At 35.2% G+C, this 14550-nt stretch overlaps 1 protein-coding gene across 2 annotated transcripts in view; it reads right to left on the minus strand.

Annotated features, from left to right (window-relative positions):
* Positions 1-5764: 5764 nt before the first annotated feature.
* LOC140135885 (uncharacterized) overlaps positions 5765-14550 on the minus strand; it is a 52310-nt gene continuing 43524 nt past the window's right edge. For both annotated transcript variants that reach the window (XM_072157546.1, XM_072157547.1), the window contains exons 7-13: positions 12785-12973; positions 12050-12139; positions 11359-11448; positions 10493-10615; positions 9751-9882; positions 8013-8129; positions 5765-6025 (exon numbers count right to left, since the gene is read on the minus strand). In XM_072157546.1, coding sequence (XP_072013647.1) covers positions 5909-6025; positions 8013-8129; positions 9751-9882; positions 10493-10615; positions 11359-11448; positions 12050-12139; positions 12785-12973 — 858 coding nt within the window. In that variant the 3' untranslated portion in view covers positions 5765-5908. The remainder of the gene's footprint in view (positions 6026-8012; positions 8130-9750; positions 9883-10492; positions 10616-11358; positions 11449-12049; positions 12140-12784; positions 12974-14550) is intronic.

Consider the following 14550-nt stretch of genomic DNA (forward strand, 5'->3'; position numbering starts at 1 on the left):
ATAATATCAGTAAATATTTTTGGGACAAAATAATTGTATGTGATTTTAGAAATACATTTTTGTATTGTTCCTGATGTATTGAGAAATTAAAAAGTTCTTCAAAATGAAATTAACTTAGATTAAGCGCTGGTCAAAAATGGCTCTATTTTACATGTCTGTAGCAGGGCTCAATATGCATCAATCTGTGGGCTGTACATAGCCACAAGTTTCCCAAAATAGCACCAGTGATATATATAGGGTCCACTACTTATAAGTCCCCCCTAATACTTTTTAAAATAAGTCGAAAAGTATTTTACAAAATGTAAAAAGGTATTTGTTTTACACATGTGGTCCAATTTATAGCGTCACACATTGCGTTCAGTCACAATGGTTAATTGTGTAAGAAAAGAGGCCATTTTAAGAGTTGCGCCCTAGTCCATAGCAGTCAGCTTTTCTTCAACAAACTCGTGAATAGATCTGGCATACTGTATTGTTTGAGAGCTGACTCCTAATGACTCGGATGCACAAAATGGTATCTTTTTTACATAATGAACCATTGTGACTTAACGCAAATGTGTGACGCTATAATTTGGTCCATATGTGTGCAACAAATAAGGCTACATACTCATACTTTTTTATACATTCGCATTTTGTCAAATATTTTTCGATTTATTCGTAAAAAGTATTTAAGGGGAACTTGGACCATTTTGTCAATGGCAAAAAGAGGGCTAGTTTTTGTAGAATATGCTCAAATTAGCCGCTGTCATCAAAAAAGTATTTTTAAAATGTGCATTTATCAACCAGTGACAAACTGACCAGGAGATAGGTGAGAGAGGGCAAGTTTACCCCTGGGAGCGGATTAGCAGGTCAATTTATTTATTGAAAATCTTGTTCTGTATGACACTGGCTGGTAGCAACAATAATAAATGTCTGCCTATTTGGTGCAGATTAGAGTGTATGGTCCGGTAAGTGATTGATTAGGTCGTCTGCCAAATTTAAAACCGCCATTTTGTAAATTTGTGTACAAGAGGGTTGTGAAATATGAAATCATGTGAAAATGCTTTTCAATATGAAGTAATGTGCGGCCTTCATGCACCATTATCCAGCCAGCACAATTCATGTTCTATTGAGAATTGTTCTCACACGATTTTCAGTCCTCTCCATAGTAAAGTCATGGTTGTGAAGAGCAAAGAAATTGCAACTGAGAATGGGCTTCATCAAATCTACATGTTGAAAAATAAAATTTACTTCTATAATTTGTCGTAATCGCTATTATCAGCCTTATGTTAAACATTTTTCAGTGACTTCACTATATGGGATGCAATTTTATCCACTCAGACCCAAACTTGAATTAGTTATTACCATTACTAAGTTCCTCAGTAACTAAGGCCAAAAAAAAAATTGTTGGTTTGTCCACGTCCGACCGACCGTGTACTCTGGTCCCGACCGTGTCTTTTTTTTTTTTTGTCTTTTTTTTTTTTTTTTTTTTTTTTTTTTCTTTTTTTTTAATTTGTGTTGAATGTGCTAGTAAAACAGTGGTTAGTATAAATTTAAAGAAAGAAAATGTAAAGAAAATGAACAGTATAACATGCAGAACCATCTCAAGAATTAAACCAGTAAAGTGCTGTGTGTTTGACTTATTTACCAGTTTATTTGTCAGTTTCAAGTGCAATATCTGTAAAAAAAAAAAAATCCAACCTACCGACCCAACTGTTTCATAAGCCTCTATGGACAAACAAACTTTTTTTTTTGCCTAAGGTTATTGATGTTGAAATTGTTAAGTCCCTGGTACACTTGGCTGCAAAGTTATGAACTGAATTTTAATATATAAATTCTTTAAATTTATTTTTACCTTTATCTCAATTTATTGCTAGCTTTGGTCCGATTGGTTCAGATCATGTCACATACTGAAAAGTATACAAAGTGCCAAAGATGTGTTTGTATTTAAATTATTGAAATTACCAATCTGTTTTGTGTTTTGAACCCAAGATCAGTCACATCACATACAGAGCTATAAGTTTAATACAATTTTAAACAAAATTGTTTCACATGCAGTGCTATAACTTTAATACCATGTTATACTTTGATCAGCTCGTAATCGGCGGGAATTATTAGGCTTTTTACCACTATGCCGGAAAGTAGACCCACGTTAAGAGTGATTTAGTTGGACTATATTTTGCGTGTTGAAGACAGTCAACGAAGTATAGGACTTCAATTAATAATTTTTAATACTGCTATCTCCAAATTAAATATATTGATATCAATCTGCGATATTACAAGGCCCGCTATTTAACTAGAAAATGCATCAAAAATCATTCCAATTGAAATCCATACACCTCCTATGGAAGACATGATCACAGCGGGTGTGAATTCCAAATGGAATACTTTTTACAGCCTGTTATGCCAATATAAATTGAGAATGAATCTGGTATAATTTTCACCACATTCCTGTAATTAACTATTGAATAGATCATGTATAATAAACTTCTTTTATTAAAATAAAAACAATTCAAACACTTCATCTTTCCGTTTCATTTATTACCGTATTTATTACTTTCATCTACAAAGAACAGAAATATAATTAAACATTTTCCATAAGATCTATGCTATATTTTAAAACAAATCCAATTTCATGAGAGTTGTTAATTAATATTTATTACCTCATAAATATACTCCTTGTCAAAAATATATTACAACTGCAATCATGCAGGTCTATTTCAGTAATGAAGACTTCAAAATCACTCATGATTATTTTATCCTTAGAGAAGGAATTGGAGTTCATTAATAGAATTGAAGGCATGATCGATTGTTTATGCCACAGGCATGCAGAGCCAAGGGCATAAACAATGATCATTATGCCTCAATTTTATTAATGAATTCCATTCATAAGATTTCCCAACATTCAGTGATTGTATTTCATCAATCAATAACTTAAAATAAGATCTAATATATTCTTTAAAATGTGATTTTCCTGTTTTTTATACCAAAATCATCACACGCAGCCACATTAATATTGTTTATGCCCCGGGTTTATGCCCAGCCCTTGAACCAATTACGTGCAAAAAACACTTATAATATAACACTTAATAAAACTGAAATTTGGAATTGGAATCAAAATACTGGACTTACTATTTTTAGCAATGCTACGTTGCGTGTCACAAGACCAGTCCAGCAGGTCAGCTACGCGATGAAGTGTGATGGTTTCACACGTAACATAGCATTGCTAAAAATAGTAAGTCCAGTATTTTGATTTGATTCCAAATTTCATGTTACAACTGGATGACTGAGAACATTCATCAATTTACTTAATAAAACTATATAGCCACCTATTTTCTCATAAGATGATTACCAAACCAATTTAAACGAATGAATATGAAGCCAAACAACAGTATTTTTGGGTATATTTTAGAATTTAGCCATTCTAAGAGCTCTCTTAACTGATCTCTATAATATTAGACTAGCTGTATACAGAAATTGCATGATCACTAAATACTGTTATTACTGGTCAAATTCAACTGAATACTGCTCATATTTTTTGGCAAATTTGACAAAACTTACTTGACATTTTGATAACAACCCATTACATCGTTGTTGGGCAGGAAAAACCTATGTGATTTTGGCCCCGGAACATGTTTAAAGCAAAACTGCCAACAGGATACATTGGAGGTTTTGCTTTAAACATGTTATGTACACAGCCGATGACACAAAGGAGGTTTTTAATACCCAATGATGATATATGTGATTGGAGGTAGACTATTATAAGTTTTCTAGTGATTTTCTGAAGGGGTAATTGTTCTTATTTTGTTTTATTCCAACATATCGTTCTCCTATTTTTGGTTCCCAGGAGCTCGTTTATCACAGCCGCCTCTTATTTCACATACAGTCTGAATTCACAGATCAATGGATTGTGAACTTCTGGCACAAAGTGAAACATGCAGTTATTGCACTGCGTAGTTTAAAAACCCACATTTTTCAAAAAAAAAAAAGCTCTTCATAGTTTTGTAAGTATTGTTCAGATCATCTGCAGCAATTTGCATCTTAATCAGACATTGTGTTTTTGAGTTATGTTTACTCCTGTGTTTATAGCCAATTACAGGGTGTTTTAAAATGAACTGTACCTAACTTAACCCATTTTTTATATATTTTCGCGGAGATTGTACATATCAAAAAACTATCATAGAAAGCAGTGATAAGTGTTCTGTATAGGTGTAGTAGAAATTTTGAATTTTGATAATAAGTGGTTTTAGTCAGAAGATATCGCATTTTCAATTTATCATCACATTTTTAGACCAACGCATGGAACTAAGTTTATCCGTGTTCTCTACCGCAGTAAAAAAATTGGTCTGTTTTATAAAAACGTACTTTTCTTCAAAACCATTTGAGGTAAAGACATGATTTTTTCACCAATAATAGGAAACATACTATCCTGTTACAGCTTACAAACACAAATTATTTAAATGTCGGTATTAAGTATTTAATTTTAATTTTTGAATTTGGGTACAGTTCATTTTAAATCACCCTGTAGAAGGCTGGTCTTTGTAAAATTCAAATGAGCCAGGAGCAATGTTCTAAAACAAATTGCTCCTGGTTCCAGTTTTGAACTTGATGCAGTAGTGCTGGTATGCTGCATTGTATATGCAGAAAAGGATTTACTATTTGAAAATTGCTCCAGTTTCTTCAGAAATTGCTCCTGGTTCTTGTAAAATTCCAGTGAACCAGGAGCAATGTTCGAAAACAAATTGCTCTTGGGTTCCAGTCCGCTTATTTCAAGGCTTGACCCAGCGCATATGCTCAGGCATTAAATTGCACTCTTCTATTTGCAGAAAGCTGTATTTTCACATACATACGATAACTTTTTAAAAATGGTAACATACTCTCCTCAAAATGATCACTAAAACGTAACCAATTTAAGATACAAAATTGCATTTCTGGAAATAATAACTCAACAGAGTATGTACATACTAGGGTTACAAAATGGCACCTGTCTTTGCAAGCGTTGACAAAGTTTAATTTGTCAACACTTGCATTAACAGAATTGTAAATACATTTAATTGGGCAAAGAGTATCGTAGCGACACATTGTCTGGAAGTCTAGCAGGAAATTTGAGCTTACATTTTATACATTTTGAGTAACAAGGCACTGATTAAGAAAATCAACACTCATTAACCTTAGAAAAATTAGAATTACAGTTTATAAGGCGCCCCCACAAACAGTTTATCATGTTTTGGCATAAACCAGTGGAGCTTCAGTAAAAGCATCAGACAATATTTATTTTTATATAACTCATACAAAGATTCTTATCGTTTGATTGATCAATTACTCCTATTATTATTTTTGCTATTTAAAAAAAGACGATTGCACTCCGCGTGAGTGCAATAGTCCATTTTCCATTGCACTCACGCACAGCTACCTTTGCAATGCTGACACACGTGAGCGTGTATAGCGCACAGTGACCATCTCGACTCGCCAATTATAGGTGTGGATATCCATTCTAAAATCAATACACTAACATGTAAATATTTTTTTATTTTGTTTTCCTGTTGATTTATAAATTAAGTGGAAGAAAAGTATTTTATATAAAACGAATATTGAATGTTTTTATTCGTTCAATGGAAAGAATATTTTCATTCGGTGAAATGTGAACTTTGAATAAGCCTTTTTGAAATATGGCGGGCACAAAAGGAGAGGGCGGTACTTTGAAGTGAGTAATCTTTTGTATGCTTCTCAGCTGACAAAAGATTACTCACTTCAAAGTACGCCTCTCCTTTTGTGCCCGCTTATATTTCAAAAAGGCTTATGGAACAGTCCATATTTCACCTCGTGAAAATATTCTTACCATTGTACTCATAAACGTTCAATATTTGTACATGGAATAGAACTACCTGTTTAATTCACAAGTATAAATCTAATATAAAAATAAATACTGCATCTACTGAGCTGCTTTTTCAGCATAGATTAGGCCCCATTTCTGATTGCCAGAATCTACACGTACTAACTTGTTGGTCCAACCATCCATTAGCCCCTGGTAGTCCGCCTCACTATGGTCCTGCAAGAGAGAGAACAAATCATACAAGCAAGTTTATTAACATTTGGCCAAAAAGAAAAAGACAGAAATTTGGAGGGTCGGTAGGTCAATCTTTTTTTTTTTTTCATGAGCACTTCCTCCAACTTTCCTCCATTTTGAATTGACAAATTCTTGATCATTTTACATTAAAAAAATTGTGTGTTTTTGGACAGAATTTAAATGAAAATACTTCTTACTTTTAATCAAATATGCATTTAATTAATGAAATGAGTGAATAAGAAATATAAAAGGTCCTTGATACTGTCCAAATTTTAGGTTTCTTCTAAAAATGTGATGGGAAAAAAACCTGACCCAAGATTTCTGATTTTTTGGGTCAGTCTCTGAGGACAATCAAACATATTTTTTTGGCCTTGTATTCAATCACAATTTGGAATAATTCTAGCACTGGAACTTTCAATATACAAGGGTCATTCACAAAGTTCTGACCTCCATCGTCACATATCTGTAATCTTACTTACCAGAAAATTGAAATTACCCATGATTATACTCCTTAATCTTGGCCATAAAATAAAAGTTATTTGATTAAAATGTGATTTTTGGTTGTTAAGGTGTACTGATTAAAGAGAATACAGATTAAAACGGTACGTTTAAAACGGTCTGAAAAGAATTTAAACGATGGGCTAATTTGATTAAAAAGGTTGCCCATATCTATATGGAAATCATTACAAATTTATTTTTTGAAAATGATTAAATTGCTTCAAATAATTGAATCAATATCTAGTGCTTGCAGACAGTGAAGTTTTTTTACCCACACATTTTAAGTCGTACAAGGTGTCCCAGAATGATTTATACCGTGATTGAACAAAATATCAAAAATATAATAGTCAAGTGTATCTAATCTTAATAATTCCAATACAATGCCACATATGTCTCCTACTTATTCTGTGACTTTCATGGAAATAGCTTGATTCGTTTTTGCATGACATTGCTATTACTGAAAATGGACGAAAACTGCATGTGTGTAATTTACAGTGCAAATGCATCATAACACATGGATCCTTTATCACCATCGTCCAGCCGCACTGTGCAATATATTGGAGAAATCCTACATTCTTTTATAGGAAATACACCAAATTTGGCACAGATGTAGAGCTTACAATGCTAAATAATTCTTGATACGGGATTAAGTGAAACATTTCAATATGACAGCAGATATTTAGGTTGAAAGCATACTTTTTATGTGATTTTTACCCCAATTTTTACCCAAAAATGGCATTATTACAGAGGATGTAACTTCCTCAAGGATCCTCCATGAGTAAATGTTAATCTTCTTCGTCACATAGCTGTGGGTTTGTCAATATACTGTGGACATAAATGCATGCTGTGACACTAAGAACGAACCTTCTCTATACTTTTATGAAAAATCCATCTCTGTCTGCATTTCAAATGAAGAATAGTTTAAGGTCACTCAAGCATAGCAAATCCTTTATTCCATACAAGGATTGCTTCGTAATATCATAAATAAACGATAGATATCGACTATTTAGTAGAAGTAAGAACAGGACACAACAAATATACTGCATAACATTTTCCAAATAACTTTGTGCTGAACGGTTAGTTAATTTTACAGATTTTCAAAATAGGTTGCTTTGTCAAAACTTGGGATTCACCATTTTTACTAGAAACGTCCAATTTTTAAAATCTAAAAAATCTGAGAAAGCTAAATATATGTAGAATTTAAAATGCAAAACAATATGACCAATAAAAATGCTGTTCATACCTAAAAAATTCCATCTTTCCCGGTATAAATCATTCTGGGACACCCTGTAAATTGCATATGATACAGGCTTTGGAACTTTTTTGTATCTTCTTTTTTCAATTTTATTTTTTTAATCTTTTGAAATAAATTTTTTGCAAAAAAATAAGATAAGAAGTCTAGGGTTGTGCCTATTTTTAGGGTTGGTCGTGTTACGCCAATCAAACTTTTTTTAGGCGTAAAGTGACTCACCTTGAGGAAAGTTTCCTTGTTTTCATGCAGCCATTTCTTTTCTTTAGTCAGCATGTCGGTAAATTGCCAGCTCCTATCTTCAGCCTTCACGTTGACAAAACCAGCTGCTTCAATGAGCTATTAGAATAGATAAGACAATAACATGTTATGTGAGGCAGATGGGATGATATCAGTGTTAATGCTATTGTGCATGATTGGTGCAAAGCCTTTTTTTCCTTTTATGTCAAGCATATTTAACAGTTGAAATCTAGGAGATAACGCTAATGGAACTTCGGCCAGGCACAAGTGACTTGGTGAAGGCGGTTGCCGAGATAACTGGTCTGGGAATTTTTCAGGACAGGCAAGTGTAGCCAACAATTGGACTTACCGTATTTCGTCAAATAGTCGCCCCCCCCCCCCTCAAATAAAGCCCCCACCACTTTAGTTCAACCAAGATGTTTCAAAAATTCCGATATTTCCATGCTATCTTGTGTAGTAAGCTTACCAAGTTCCCCACATGGTCAATAATAGCGTCAATAATTGGCGAAAATCTGCATCTGAACCCGGAAGTGAACCAAAAGTCAGTGTCAAAAGGTCATAGTTCGTCATTTTAGCGTGACTTTTAAGCTTACCTAATGATTTTAATAGGAATTGTCGTGCTACAAATGACCTCTAATAAACGCCCCCCCCCCTTGGGGAAAATGTAACGCCCCCGGGGGCGTTTATTCGACGAAATACGGTATTACTGTGATTGGAACCGCCTGTAACTATGTCTTTTATCATGGGTCATCTGCTCCATCTTTACCAGATGAGACACAGGGAGAGTGGATTAGATGATTGGTCCTGCGGGAAATTGAACCCAGGAGCTCTTGCACTAAAAAGCAAAGACCTTAACCAGTGTGCCACGCTGCTCCCTTCCAGGATGAAAAAGGAAAAAAGAGGTTTTGAGATCAATAATAATAATTTTGCAATTAATTTTTCTGTCCAATCCTTTGGCCAGAAATCTCAATAAATGGTCAAATTGGCCCAACAATAAAATCCTTAGAAGGAACACTGGTTAATTCAGGGGAGTTTGGCCCAAATGCTAAAGAAAATGGATGGGCACTTCAGCATGTGAACATTGGGCTATTCTAGTTGAAATCCGGACTACCCCTGTGGAAGATTTGGGAAATATCTTCCACAGAGGGAGTATGTTTTTCAAATATAATTGGTCAGGGTTAATCATTTTGCAACCCATACTCCCCCTGTATTATGACCTTACCAATATCTTCCAGAACTGGAGTGAGTATTTCAAATGGAAGTTACCCAATTGTCTATTCTATTTGAAACTCATACTCCCTCTCTGGAAGGCTTTAGCTAATCTTCCACAGGGGTAGTGTGAATTTTAAAGGAATAGCGCATTGCTCTGTCATGATGTTACATGGAATTTGGGGCTGATTCGGGCACCATCTGTAGGCTCTTAACCAGGTTTAGATATGGGTCGCAAATTGCAGAAAACTGGATTAAAAATGAAGGAAGGGTGTTTTTCAAAATTGTCTGCAAAAATGGGTAATTTATTAATGTTTTTTGTAGATTTAAAAAAAAAATTTGAACACTTGTCAGAATTTAGCAACTTATAAGCATCATTTTGAACTAAATTCATTTAAAAATCCCAAAAATGATTGTATTTTTGGGTCTCTTTTTCGTCACATTTGGTTTTAGGGTCAATTTTCAAAATTCTAGACACACATTCCCATCCAAATCAGAGCATGATACTTACCTTTCCATATTCTGGGGGAGTACATAGTGTATAGCCTCTTTGTGCCACATACTTGTCAAATGCTTCACTGTGGGGTGGTTCTCCACAGCAGTAGTCAGAGATCAGAAGCTTACCACCTGGTTTCAACCAAGTCTACAAAAAAGACACAATGCAGTAGGAATTAATCATTTTTACTTTTCTTATTGTTAAAAGTAAACTTGGGCTTGTATGATTGGTATATGTAGTTATAACACAAATACAGGGTTTACATTGGGATTGCTTTCAGTAAAGCATTAACCAGTCAGACAATCAATTGAATGTTTGCAATGTTTGTAATTCCATGCATCTGCTGTGTCCCATAATCTCCCTGTAGTGTAGGCACTTTGTCATGGTTGAGTGGCAGGACTATGGGCATTAATCACACATGGTTTATTCAATTGCCTTTCCAAGCTTAATGATACCAGCTCATATCATGAAGAGTGGGCCAATTCTTACGGGTACACCCCGTCAGTCCAAAACCCCATCAGTCCGAACCACCGCTAGTCCGAATTTTAAGCTTACCTAAAGCTAACCCTAACCTAAAAATTCGAACTAGCGGTGTTTTGGACTGACGGTGTTTCGAACTGACGGGGAGACCCCATTCTTACATGGCACATGCTCTTAAGTGCATTTATAGCTCTACTACAGAATACACTCCTAGTGACAATTATCATTTAGACAGAAACTATTGCTATGTATATGGAATAATATTTAAACATCTTACCAGAAACTTTTTAAACAGCACTGGTTTGTCTTTGATATGTAGAATGGTGTCTCGGCTGTATACCACATCAAATGTCTCTGGAGGATAGTTTCTCTTTGTCACATCAGCCATCTCAAACTGAACCTAAAATAATGCAACAAATAAAACAGACAAGGTAATACTGACCTCACAGTTTTAAGGTGTGCGATCACTCACCATCGCACACCTTAAATCGTCTGTCCGAGTGCGATTTATAGCACACCTCAATTCCTAAACTTCTTAGGCACACCTGACAACCCGCCTTAACATTTCCAGAAGTGCGATTTGTAGCATTATTATGTTTTGATGAATCCAAGTGTGTGAAAATTTTGGATCCGAAACATAATAATGATAAAATCGGATGCTTCACGCCCAATATTTATTGGTCTCGCTATGAGTTTTAAAATATTGGACTCGACTACGTCTCATCCAATATTTTAAAACTCATAGCTTGACCAATAAATATGGGCTCAATTGATCCAATTTTATATCACACCTGTTCTTTTCAAAACTCAATTCTTGAAGTCTTGGAATATCATAAATATACATTTCACAAACCCTATACTCCATTTTACCTGAGTTTTACAACCAAACTCAAGGAAAAACAAGGCATAAAGGGACGGTGGTTTGGTTGACCACTCCCACCCAGATCCTCACTTTTTGTGGCTTTCAAGATGGTTTATGGTTAGAAGGAAAAGGCAATAACAATCGAATTGTCTCTGTGGTATCATGTTTACAAAAATTTCCAGATAATGCCTTGTATTCCACCTTGAGCAAAATATACTACAAATTCTATTTTTTACACTTTCGTGTGGGTCAATGAGAGTACCTAAAAGTACAACTCTTACCTTCAATCCATTGTTGTGTACAACTCTCTCCATAGCAATCTCTATCATGTTAGTAGATAGGTCCATACCCACAACATCAGCTCCATATTGCTGCAACAAGGAAAACACAACACAACAAAACAGTTTTTATTCAGTCTTATTTCAGATGAGAATCTGAAATAACTAAAACTATCTCCCTTTTCCTGTTTCTCCTTTAAAATATGTTAATGACAGTGAGACTATTTTAAACCTTTCTATAAAAGTCTGTTAATTCCCATCAATAATGACGCATTTATTCCTTGTTAGTGTTGTCTAATCAAAAAGCACCTGTAGCCAAGTGGCTAACCATAGGTCTCACAAACCTGAGGTCCTTGGTTCAATTCACAGGCGGGATTACTTTGCCTTGTTTCCCCACGTTGAACCAAATACAATTATAAACTTCCTCCGTGACACAAAACATTGTGGGATAGATGCATCAAATGTCTTTGTTTGTTTACCAGTGCTCATTCCCAGAGTCATCAACAAGCTAGCCATATCACACCATACCTGGCCTGACAAAATGGCCACTGGTGAACAAACACAATTTTACATCTACAGGAGAGAACCATTACTGGTTCCTTTACTGCCTTTACTGGTGCAACAAGCTGCTCTGAGCCTTTGCATTGTTCCCTTTGCATTGTTCAGCAACAAGAGTGAAATCTTTGATGCTTACCTTTGCCATATAGAAATCTCCTCCACCAATTCCACAGCCAACATCCAGCACCCTCTGGCCTGATTTCAGATTCAACATGGCTACAAAGGCCTATCAATGTCAGAAAATAGATGCAATTTAAGTCACATAAAACAAAATAGCCCTGTAATAATTATGGCTGTCATATCCGAGCACAAACATGTGGAATGCATTAAAGGTGGTTGACCCGACTGACAGCCTCATCTCCCCTCTCTATGTTATCCCATCAAAATTCAGATTTTAGCATCTGAAGAACCTGATATCCAAATTGTTGGAACCGTTTAACTTGGAATGAGATTGAGGACTACCATACCCACACCTTACAAGTGTCCCAACCTTGCACACAAAGATGTCATACCCTCATTACTTCACTGGCTAATTAGAACAGGGGTCGAAATAAGATCTTCTGAAGCAGGAGCAACTTCTTTTGAGAACTGCCCTTGCTGGTTCACATGTATTTGTATTGAACCAGAGGCAATTTCACATTACCTGGGTGAAAAGATGATTATGCCTTACATGTAGTGGATGTAGTCATCTGGGGCAATTTTCAATATTTGCCCCTGGTCATGAAGATTTCCATGGAAACCAGGGGCATTTGCAGGTTCAGTAGGGATAAAATTGGCTCTGGCTCCTGCTTATTTCGAACCATGGATTAGAATAACTCTAATAAAGTGATTTTCTTTGAATGAATTCCTCAACTGTAAATTCACACCATACCTCTGTAGTTTCTGGTCCACCTGTGCTAACATAGCCATCACCAAATACTTTCTCATAACTCAATATGCTATTGCGTGTGTATTGCCTGCTGTCCAAGAACTTCTGGAATGTCTCAAAGCCATGATTGGCGGTAGTGTCTTGCTGGGTCTTGTGCAGAAGCCAGCAGTATTGGTTTTGGTTATTCTTCAACTAAAAGTAAAAATAATAAATAAGATATACAAGTTTATAGCGGTTTATTTGAGATGCGGATGTTATTATGTAATCATTATTGCTTTAAATCATGAAGGGAAATCGCCATGTTGAAGAATTCTAAATTTGATATGTACAGCTCCACAATGTCAAGCACCAGTTGTTCTGCATAGTTTTAAGTATTTCCTAATAAACATATCAAAAAAAGTAACTAACCCCCCTTAAATAATGGCCATTATTCAAAAACGGGATATTGTATTACAAATCTGTAAAATGCGTTGGAAGCAGAATTTATTTTTGCGTATTTTGATACCTCATTTGATACGATAGCTCAGAAAACAATAAAACACTGGTCAATTTAATGTAGTAAGGTCCAGATTTGAAAGTTGCACTTACAACAATACAAAAACACTTATATCATTACACACATTGTCATTTACAGTTTTAAACTCATGTGATTTAATGGTTTTTACAAATGTCTCTTGTAACTGTTGTTGTAATGATCACTGTCATATCAGTTAATATCGGGTGTGACTTCCTTCTGCCAAGCACCTCCGCCTCATACTGTTTACAAGACGTCTGATACGTCTCTGGTCTATTGCTGCCCATTCCCGTCTCAGAATTTGATCCAGTCCAATCAAAGTTGTTGTTGGCTTGATCCTCTTGTCTACCCGGTACTTTAAATGTCCCCACAGATGCTCCAACGGGTTCAGGTCATAACAGGCAATAACATACGATTGATGCCTTCTTGTTCCAGAAACTGGTTGGTTATCCTAGCCCTATGTGGAGTTGCATTATCGTCCATCAAGATGAAGTCTCTTGTAACCTTGGCATGTTCAAAAGGTGACATCACTGACATGTTACAAAGATGACCAGCCTAACCTGATCTGCCTTAACCGTTGAAATGGACAACTCGGCGGGGTATTTAAAAATGTGTTAACTCTTCATGTTTCAACTAGGGATTAATCATTAAGCGAATATTGACCAACGATAAGAATAATACAATTGGTATTGATTTTCCCGAAATTTTGATCCCTAAATGCACGAAACAAAACGAACATTCCCATGAGAGTCCAGCAGATTTCTTTCCATTATACTGAATACATATCAATAGAATTTACTGCAACTTTCAAATCTTGGGTTACATTGATTTAAATGTACGCTGCGGCATCAATATTTAGACAATTGCTACAATTGGTGTCAAAATACGCAGAAATAAATTCTGCTTCCAATGCATTTTACAGATTTGTAATACAATTGCCCGTTTTTGAATAATGATCATTATTTAAGGGGGGTTAGTTACTTTTTTTGATATGTTTATTTACTTTTTCCATCACCATCATTGTCATTATTGTCAATTGCTTAGTATCAGTTGATGCTTGGTTTTCATAATTATCATAACTTTTTGATGTTACGGAAACTGTTGTTTGCCTAATACATAATATTTTATTGTGATTTATTCTGTAAGGTTACATTATGTTAGTTAGGGGTCGGTTATAGAGGGGTAAAAAAAGGGTGATGTGTCAGATTCCTTAGGGCTCAAGCTTATTTGATGCAGGATGATCTCCTGAACATTT

Source organism: Amphiura filiformis, chromosome 16 (genome assembly GCF_039555335.1).
Source record: "Amphiura filiformis chromosome 16, Afil_fr2py, whole genome shotgun sequence".
In the NCBI taxonomy this organism is placed as follows: domain Eukaryota; kingdom Metazoa; phylum Echinodermata; class Ophiuroidea; order Amphilepidida; family Amphiuridae; genus Amphiura; species Amphiura filiformis.